This window comes from Hypomesus transpacificus, chromosome 6 (assembly GCF_021917145.1).
Source record: "Hypomesus transpacificus isolate Combined female chromosome 6, fHypTra1, whole genome shotgun sequence".
NCBI classification, from domain to species: Eukaryota; Metazoa; Chordata; class Actinopteri; order Osmeriformes; family Osmeridae; genus Hypomesus; species Hypomesus transpacificus.
Window position 1 is genome coordinate 5,891,601 of NC_061065.1, and position 10,566 is coordinate 5,902,166.

The 10,566-nt window shown below is 44.3% G+C and overlaps 1 protein-coding gene across 1 annotated transcript; it reads right to left on the reverse strand.

The window, feature by feature from the left end:
* Positions 1-330: 330 nt before the first annotated feature.
* On the reverse strand, positions 331-10,093 carry LOC124468811 (gamma-aminobutyric acid receptor subunit rho-2-like). The gene is made up of 9 exons (XM_047021781.1): positions 9,830-10,093; positions 8,839-8,942; positions 4,426-4,493; positions 3,022-3,245; positions 2,781-2,863; positions 2,564-2,704; positions 2,208-2,360; positions 1,900-2,108; positions 331-1,691 (listed from the first exon to the last, which is right to left on the reverse strand). The coding sequence occupies exons 1-9, from the start codon at positions 9,952-9,954 to the stop codon at positions 1,386-1,388; spliced, it is 1,413 nt and encodes a 470-aa protein (XP_046877737.1). The 5' UTR covers positions 9,955-10,093; the 3' UTR covers positions 331-1,385.
* Between the last annotated feature and the right edge of the window lie 473 nt (positions 10,094-10,566).

Genomic DNA, 10,566 nt, shown 5'->3' on the forward strand with positions numbered 1-10,566 from the left:
CTGAATCAGGTCAGAGTTTAGTGGTGACACATGTCACACAGGAAAGTATTCTGTGAAATCCATAGTTCTATCTCAGTCATACCCTCTCTGGAGTATTCTCTTTACGCTTGGAAATCAAACATTCTAAAAGATCCTCCATTTTCAAACATTCTTCACATAGCACGACTTAAAACACTCATAAATCACTCTCAAACACATTTATACAGTACATGCTTTAAAAAAAAACTTTTATTTAGGAAATCTGCTTCAGAAGCATACATTCTGAACATTTTGTAATGAAACAACAATTCTCTGTGTTGGTTCGGAAGCTGGTATAGCTAGCATGTCTTTTTGAGGTGGTTTGGCTGAGTTGATTTCCACACGCTTACATGAGCAGACCACAGCAACAGTGACAAAGTAACGTTGCACATTCTAAAGAGTGAGATCACCTGCTCAATCCAGCACATGCTTGAGGCTAACTACAACATTATTTATCATTTGCACTAATACGGTATGAATGGATCGATGTATAGAGAAATACTACAGAAGAATAAGCAGTCAGATAATCCAAGAAATCAACAACTAAAAATATACAACCTCATAGGCTGTATAAAACCACAGTTGACTTTAAGGCTGTATCTTTATCTTACTGATAAAGCTTTATTATGACTTTAAAACCCTTTCTCAGCAACACTGTCCCAAAAAACAACAGATCACAATAAACTTCACATTGGTAATGCCGCCATGATGATGGTACCAATAGATTGTCACATCTTTTCAGACAAGTAACCATCACAGTAAACATGTCCCATCAGGTCTCCTTATCTTTCCAATTTAAGGTAAAATGGCATATCTATCAGTGCACTAAAAAGTAATAAATAGAATTAGATAAAAACTAACAAACAAAAACAGTGCATAATGTAATTTCACATTTGTGAGTGGGTTGCTAGAGCAGATAGATTATAACAAATGGAAACACTGTTCAATACATTACAGCAAACTACCCTTGTATTCCATGACAATTTACACTCTCCTTCCAATCCACATGGTCAAAACACAATAGCCCAATTTAGCAATCATCTGATTCTCATGTTAAAGGATGCCTTTAATTACTCCAAAATAGTCCACTCCAACAAAGTGTCTGCAATGTAGACACATACTTTCTGGTTTGACAGTATCACTATGTTAAAATATAGAAGATAAAATTACGATGATATTAAAAGAGTCTGTTGCATGGACCTGCATGTAATATGGTACAGGGGGGACACATGGTATGAAAATATGCCGTACAGAAAGCTGGTGTTCAAAACCCCTCCTGTCACTGTACAAGAGCCATGACTGCTCAGCTCAGGGTTCATAAAAACAAACAAACAAACAACAGTAGTTTATCTGGATGAGACGGGGTCTCAGCAGTACACAGACCAGTAGATTAAGTTAAAGATGATGTAGGCGCCAGGGAAGATCATGCGGGAGTACGTGTCTATGGCATGGGTGTTCTGGATGATCCGGAAGCCTCTTCTCTTCTTCTTAGTTCCTGTGGACTCGCTGTCCAGGGACAGGTGGACTACCATGCGCTCCTGCTTCTCGGGAGGGTCCTCGGGCACCATGGGAGCCCTGGTGTAGCCTGCCAGGCTGTTGGTGTCGGCCTCGCTGTAGGTCCCATCCAGCATCATGGTCCTGGTGTGGGACATGCCACAGGTACATGGCAGGGCCTGGGGGAGAGAGAGAGAGAGAGGCAGAGAGAGAGAGAGAGAGAGAGAGAGAGAGGCAGAGAGGCAGAGAGAGAAAGAGAAATGTAAACACAGAGAGAACAGATCAGAGCATGTGATGGACTCAGAAGAGATTATCTCTGTCATTAGCATGAACAAGCCATGATCAATAATCCCCAGCATAATCATTAGTGTAACCATGTCTCCTCACTTGCTCTCTTGCCTTCTCCCTGAGCTTCCGATCTTTCCCGTCTCTCACCGTCGTCAGGTAATTCACGGCAGCGTATTCCAACACCGACAGGAACACAAACACAAAACTGACCCAGAGGTAAATGTCCACAGCTTTGATGTAGGAGACTCTGGGCATGGACGCGTTCACTCCAGTGATGATGGTGGACATAGTGAGCACCGTGGTGATACCTGGAAGACACAGGCCAGCATGTCATTCAAGCACCTTAAGCCTCACAGGCAAAGAGATAAACAACAACGTCAGTGTGGGCTAGGTATGGGCTAGCGTACCTAATGAGACTCTGGCAGGTACGGCCCGTCGGTCGATCCAGAAGGACACCCAGGACAGCATGACCATCAGGGTGGCAGGGAAGTAGGTCTGGAGCAGGAAAAAGAAGATGTGGCGCCGCAGGGTGAAGTTGATGTACAGACGGTTGTACCAGCCTGGGGGGGGAGAGAGGAGATGGAAGACTCAAGAATTCCCCTCACAGTAAGTAACATAATGCATGAGTTTTGCATGATGCAAATCATTTTTTCACAGACGACTCTAGTGTATATTGTATACACAAAGATATGCTACAATTAAAAGTTTAACTCTCTTTTACCGGATTGAGGCAGAATTCTTTATTGAAGACTTGAGCATCTACCTGTGCTGCTGTAGAAAGCCAGTCTAGAGGAAGTGTGAAACTTCTGGATGAGGAACTGGGAGAGGGAAATTCTGTCGTCCGTGCTTAGGGACTCATCCCCGCTTTTCCAGTACAGCATGAGGTCCTCATCCGTGTAAGCGTCTGAGGACAAATGTTTCAAAACCGTCACACTCCCTTCATGCCAACCAGACGTAGAGAGCAGTTGTTGATAACTCACAGCTTTCCAGCTCCAAAGTACAGGTTTGGGAGTCCAGTGGAAAACGACTGAAGTCCATGTTACAGGCTGCAGTCACTGTGACCCTGGGGATGGAAAAAACATGAAACGTTACATTATTATACAGACTACTAGAAACGCCTGCTGGACCCATTTCCCTCCAGTCCACTACTGTGGACAGAGCACCATACTTCAGGGAACTGTGAAGGTCAAAGGTCATGGTGACAAAGATGGTCGTCCTCACCTCAGGCTGTAGAGAACATGTCCGTCTGGGAAGACCCTTAGCATGATGTTCTCCGTGGTGGTGTCATGGATGAAAGACCTCTTGGAGTGGACGAAGAACACATCAGGCACCCAGATCTTTTTCACCAGGCGACCGTCGAATGTCATGCTCTTATTGGTGGAGCTGGGGAATGACAGGCGCTCATCCTTCCAGTAGTGTCTCAGATACAGGGTCATGGTGAAGTCCTGAGGGAAAAGCACACAGCAAATCCTCATGCTGAATCTCTTCCCTTTTTAAAGCTCTGTCTTTTGCTGTTTACGCTCCATGTTTTCATCCATTGATTGTATGCTGGGATTATCAGGGTGTGTGTGTCTATGGATTACATGGTGTGTTGATGAATAAACATATGTCCTATGATTGGTCCACAGCACAGCAGTGTTGTCATCTCACATGAGGTATATCATTATGGTGGATGTATTATTTGCATTGGCCACTGTCACTTCTATCCCCTCTCCCTCTCCGTGCCCTGTCCTGCTATGACTGCACTCTGCCTGCTACATCCCTCTCCTTTGTCATTGTGATAACAAAGGATCATCCTCTGACCTATTCTGCTCATATTATTACATCATATAAAATAAAATACCCAATCCAGCTTGGAATAATGGCTCCAAAGACGGCTGCTCACAAGCACTTGTTGTTGTTGCATAAGATTGTGGTAAAAATATCAATTTTGGGCACTTTTGTACAAATGTAGTCTGTAACAATCATATCATTTCATTTGAGAATGCCATTTTTTTTTGCTGTACTGTGATTCAATGATCTGGCACTATCATATCATACCAGGACTGAAATTATAAAAAAAAAAAATTGCGTGTCTGTTTTAATAAATTACTTTCATGTACTGGGAATCAAACAAAATGTAATACTTGGTTGTGTTCCCATTTAAAGGCCTAAAAAACATCAGGATGGCAGTTTACCGTCCAAATTAGAGCTTAGAACAGAACGGCTATTTAATTACATTACTACAAAAAATATACTTGAACCTTGGTCTAGCAAAAAAATCTATTTATACCATCACTGTGTAATTTAGAATATACTGAGAATGATGAAGTGAATATCTTGATCTTTGCTTCACTAGGAAGTGTTAGATAAGGAAGTAAAATACAGACCCTTGATCTGACTTTTTATATAATGTCAAATCAAATAATCAAATCAAATAATATGCCTTTTTTATGATCTCTTGGGAGGCCTGTAAAGTTGGTGAGCAGAAAACAAACTTGGTAATAACTTTGTCCTTGTTAATTACATTTAGGGTGTTGCTGTATGACGTGAAAGCTTTGAAGCCCGAAGCATTAAAGTGACGCTATTGTTTTACAGTCATTACTAAACACATTGTGCTCAGATACAGTGGTCAGTGCTGCTTACCATGTCAACCTCTGATATGCTGTCCAAACTCTCCACCTGCACATCAACACCTACAGGAACAGCTGGGCCTGAAGACAAACAGGCACAGTATGAACCATAGAACAGTATGAACCATAGAACAGTATGAACCATAGAACATTATGAACCATAGAACAGTATGAACCATAGAACAGTATGAACCATAGAACATTATGAACCATAGAACAGTATGAACATTATTAGCCATTATAATCCTCCCCCCGTTTCTATGGAACCTCAGGGTAAAACCGACACAAATGGTCTCATATCCTTTGATTCAGCATCCGGATGATTGATGAGGATTAGTTATATTTGAAAGTTCATGTCATGTTTATTTTCCATCTCATCCAATTGAAATATTTACTCGCACCGGTTTGTATATATATTAGCCTACGTATTGGTAGCCGCCATATCGTCTGCTATAGTTAATCTGCTCTGCAGCAGTGACTGGTCCTGTTGCATAACTCGTGGCAAAGCTATTACCTGGAAGCCAGGATATGGACTCGTAGCCTTGCGCCAGCTGCGTAGCCCCTTATCCTCCCCTCCCACCATATGTCATCTAATCGATCTCTGACTACTTTAGTAGGACAACTGTGGATGACACACCTGGCAGCAGCCAGCAGCGGCCCTACCTCCAGATTAGAGCGGGGATTGGGCTGTTATTTAAGAAAAGATTTCTATGACATTCAGTGATTACTGGTTGTGTCCATCTGCTGCTGGCTGACCGGTGCACAGGAGGGCGCGATGCTAGGCTGCACCCGGCTGAGGTCAAGCACGCAAATACGGTAATATATAGCCTACTGTACATAAACACACAACCACACTCTTATAGACATTTACATTTAGTCATTTAGCAGACGCTCTTATCCAAAGCGACTTACAGTAAGTACAGGGACATTCTCCCCGAGGCAAGAGGGGTGAAGTGCCTTGCCCAAGGACACAACGTCATGTGCACCGATAATCTTTCGCTTTGCTATTTTAAAGTACAGGCGTATTTTTCATCACTATAGTTTTCGATGTTTGCGTGACTCATTAATTTGAGAGTCACGCAAATATTCTATATTTCCTTCCATAGAGTGTAGCTCTTTACTGTAGTCTACTTGGCTGGCAAGCAACGTTAAATCAGCAGAAAATGCAGTGTTCCTCAAGTGTTTGTCCAGCCAGTTTGAAATAATGTTCTGTAGCCACCTCACATCAACATGTCAGCACAGTTGAGCTGCATTGGTTTCAGAATGTGGATAAACAACCCACCGGACCAGTTTGTGTGTGGCTACTGAATGTAGTCAGGGGTGCTGTGTAGGGGGGAAAGTTAGGACAATTCCAAGGGCCCCTGACTGAGAGGGGCCCCCAAAAAATTGAAAAAAATACAATTATGGGGCCCTAAATTCCTGGCAGCGTCCCCACACACACACACGCCAAGGTTAGACACCTGCTGAACGTCCTCTAAAACAGTCACTGAATATTGAAAATAACCTGTCAGGGAAAGTTTTACAAGATCTGCATTCTGCAAGTATGTCATGAAGAGTTCCTTTAATATACAGAAAATCCAAACGTCCCTGGTCACATGGCACTAAGAGCTGCAGGTGTGTTAGGGTTAATGAGTGAACGTATCAACAGCTGTAAGAAGGTAAGAAAAGAGCCTTCTCCATTTAACCCAGCGGTGCTAGAGTGCACTCCTGTTCTTGGATTAGCAACTCTAAATCCACCATTGGTTAGCACTGTCCAGATTAGGGCTAGCTAGGCCCATGCATTAGACACAGCTGGTCCCTCCAGAGGGAAATCCCATGGGGTCCATGTTCCTGGAAATCACAGGAGCTAGAATGGGGGGGGGGGGGGGGGGGGTATGCAAATATGATTAAGCCAAAACAGGCCTTTCTACTCTCTCTCCTCAAGTGACTTCTAAAGCTGAGGATATCGTTTTTTTGTTGTTGTTGCTAATGGTCTATTTCAGGGGTGGCCAATCCTGGTCCTCGAGGGCCACTGTCCTGCATGTTTTAGATGTTTCCCTGCTCCAGCACACCTGATTCAAATGAATGGTCATTACCCGGCTTCCACAGAGCTTGATAACAACCCATTCATTTAAATCAGGTGTGCTGGAGCAGGGAAACATCTAAAACATGCAGGACAGTGGCCCTCGAGGACCAGGATTGGCCACCCCTGGTCTATTTGAAGCCTTCAAGCAGAGAATGTTGATTTGTTATGAAGCGCCAACAGAATATTGGCTGTTGTCCACATAGAACTGCATGAATTTTCATCCTGAGAATGTGAAAATATTGTTCCCATCATGGCCTTTACAACAGGGAACAGCTGGGCCTGTTGAACATGCAAACCTCAAACTGTGTCTGCAACATCCACAGATACCATGCACATGAGGAAAGAACACAGTCCTACAGGAAACCCCTTTTTTCCCCCTCCGCAAACACCTCATGCACGTTGTGATAAGGACTCTCCAGAAAGTGGCTGTGGCTACGATATACACAATTGGACAATGCCGGAATTCACCGGTAGGATTTGTCTGATTCTATTTGGACTGATCAACCGCCTGTGTTGAGGCCCCCTGTTGGCACGTCACAAGGCCGTCTGTGATAAAGTCTTTCCAGCTAGCAGGCAGCGTTTGTGTAAGAGGCTTTCATTAGCAACACTGCCTGGGAACTCCTTTTGAAGCTGGGAAGATTCACAGCCATTGCTACACACAAATGAATTGAGACAGTTTGGGAGGCGAAGCTTACACAAGTCAGCATTTCGTAACGTTTGAATAAGACGGGCAAGAACAATCTGGAAGGCGTTTCTATTCCAGGAAATGACGGGGTGTCCCACTTACAAACAACACAACACAGACAGGGGTCCCCACATCTTTGTCCTGGACTCTGTTGTCTGCTGAAGCTTAGTAAACCTGTTTTATTCAACAGGAGGTATCCCTTTAGGCATGTTGCTTACACAATAAGCATTTTTTACCCATTTGGGGAGATCTACCCAAGGCATAAATGTGAAATTTACATAGAATATTACTGGGTTATCATCAATTGTTTTTTATTCATGTCCCATATAGTTAGTTCATTGTTTTAATCACAACATGAATATAAGCTTCACATAGGCTCGTTCACAGCAGTCATCTTAGGCTCGTTCACAGCAGTCATCTTAGTCTGCCATGTCTTCCCACTAAAGAAGTTAAACCAGAGATAAACAACCCCAGTCTTGCAGACCCTAGCAACCATCACCACCGGACTGTTGGATTAATGTTTCGACAGCTCAAAGAGGGGTGGTTGTGCGATAGCCTAATGAAGGGAGACTGGCGTTTTGGAACGGAAGGAGAAAACAGGAGAGAGTAACACGGCGGCAGGTGTGTTTTGCTGAGGCGGCCGCCTTAACTGTAAAGTGCGGCGGAAAACCCTGGAGATGCTAGAGGCTGAGCACATGTAACAGGGGGGGACATGCTGAGCACATGTAACAGGAGGGGCATGCTGAGCACATGTAACAGGAGGGGACATGCTGAGCACATGTAACAGGAGGGGACATGCTGAGCACATGTAACAGGGGGGGACATGCTGAGCACATGTAACAGGAGGGGACATGCTGAGCACATGTAACAGGAGAGGACATGCTGAGCACATGTAACAGGAGGGGACATGCTGAGCACATGTAACAGGAGGGGACATGCTGAGCACATGTAACAGGAGGGGACATGCTGAGCACATGTAACAGGAGGGGACATGCTGAGCACATGTAACAGGAGAGGACATGCTGAGCACATGTAACAGGGGGGGACATGCTGAGCACATGTAACAGGAGGGGACATGCTGAGCACATGTAACAGGAGGGGACATGCTGAGCACATGTAACAGGAGGGGACATGCTGAGCACATGTAACAGGAGGGGACATGCTGAGCACATGTAACAGGAGGGGACATGCTGAGCACATGTAACAGGAGGGGACATGCTGAGCACATGTAACAGGAGGGGACATGCTGAGCACATGTAACAGGAGGGGACATGCTGAGCACATGTAACAGGAGGGGACATGCTGAGCACATGTAACAGGAGGGGACATGCTGAGCACATGTAACAGGAGGGGACATGCTGAGCACATGTAACAGGAGGGGACATGCTGAGCACATGTAACAGGAGGGGACATGCTGAGCACATGTAACAGGAGGGGACATGCTGAGCACATGTAACAGGAGGGAGGCGCCCACTTCTCCCGATCTTTCCTCTCGCCGGTACTCGATCCTGGGACCTCTGACTCTCCACGTCTGTTACAAGTGCATGCCTTCTGGCCTGGACACAGAGCTCCAAGGGACTTTACAGGATAGAGACCTCTAAAGGGCACAGCTAGCTGCCCAGTATGAACATGGCCTGGACGCTGACTGGATTCAGATGATGACTGCTAGAGCTTACCTGCAAATGCTGGTCTCATAGTGAAATCATGATCATCCACGCGCAGCAGGTGGTCTGTCTTCACCTTGCGAGTTTTAGTTCCATCTACCAACTTTTTGAGGGGACTGCAATAAAGAGGAGTGACCAATGAGGGCTTACAGAAAATGTTGAAATGTGATGTTATAAAAATTGTGCTACTGCAGCAATGTTCAGAAGAAAACATCAAATGTATGCGTTGTGTGTGCGTGTGCATGGGTAGCCTATGTCTGTGTGTGTGCGCGTTTGTGACATGAGCTAGCTAACTAGATCGGCGTGTATACTGGTTGGTTACTAAACGTATGCATGAGTTCCTAGGTAGGTGTGTTTTCTTGAGTATAGCTCATTTAACATGAGGGTCATCCGCTACAATACGTCATTGCATGAAACCAGGCAAGGAGTAATGAAAGCTCAATGATGAAACAACATTTTGATTAAAACAGCAGCAGATTGATGGGGGGCAGCTGTGTGTATTTGAACAGCACGCGGGAGCATCGTGTTTACGCACGTATTAGCCAGTTAAACAAAACAAAGAGGTTACTTTAAACGTTATATGACCCAACCGAATAAGCGGCAGCGAGATACCGCTTCCTAGCGAGCAGAACTGTATGGATGTTAACCTATACTGTCCGTTAGACGCTTGGAATTCACAAATGTGCGCACTAGACCTTTTACGCGCGGCTCAATCCCTGTTGCGCATTCGATGTAAAACGGAAAGCATGCACAAACGAGTCTATCATAAATAATATGATCCAAATGTCTACATGCATAAAAAGCTGCCTACAAGTAAACGTATAACAATGAATGATTTGAATATTTGTGTTAAATTGCAACAAACACACGTTACGCACGGATTGATAAACGCAGATTTCACCAAGGCAAGGTCGCGTAATTTAAAGTAGACTGAAAATCGAGTTGACCATTATATTGCTCTTCTGACAGAAATAACATTCTAGACGTGAATGCGGGTACTCACGTGCCATGTTTTTGAGATTCCACTGTTCCAGACCACCGCCTTTTCCTACTTTTGTGTTTTCGGCACTCTCCGACAAGGATCAAGCAGAAGAGTACAAACAAGAACCTTGTATAATATGGCATCATGTGTTTAAGCTTTAAAGTCCTCTGATGAGTGGAGTAGCTCCTTTAGTCCACGTCCGCAACGAGTTGAGCATTGTACCATCTTTTAACAAGAAGCACAACGTCTTTGACGGCGAGCATTGTAATGATGAAGTGAGTCGGCTGATTAGAGACCAATGACTGATAACGCGGCAGAGCGGTTTGTCTCGCACACCGATTGGTCAACTGGCTCCAGCGGTTTTCACGCTCTGGACCACGGCTCCGCGCAGCTCCAGATTAGTGTGACCGCATCCAGGGCATCCTCGATCAACTGACGTAACACGTTCTTATATTTACACAGCTGTCTACAGGCCTACTCTTTTGTAAAATAATTAATATATTCAGCTTGTTGTCTCATTTTATATGATCTACAGCAGGTGGTATTTTTATTTCAAGTTTTCAGAATATAACCTAGTACAATTGAAGATCAGAGTTGGTAGATAAGGTTAGGTTAAATAATGTATTAAGTCAGACAGGCTCCCTGGCAACATACTGTTGATTGGTAACTAACCCACTGCTAATTCTTGCTCAAATAAACTTAAAATTAGAGAATTTGAGAGAACTGGAGAGACCAATTATTAAGAGTGACACAACACT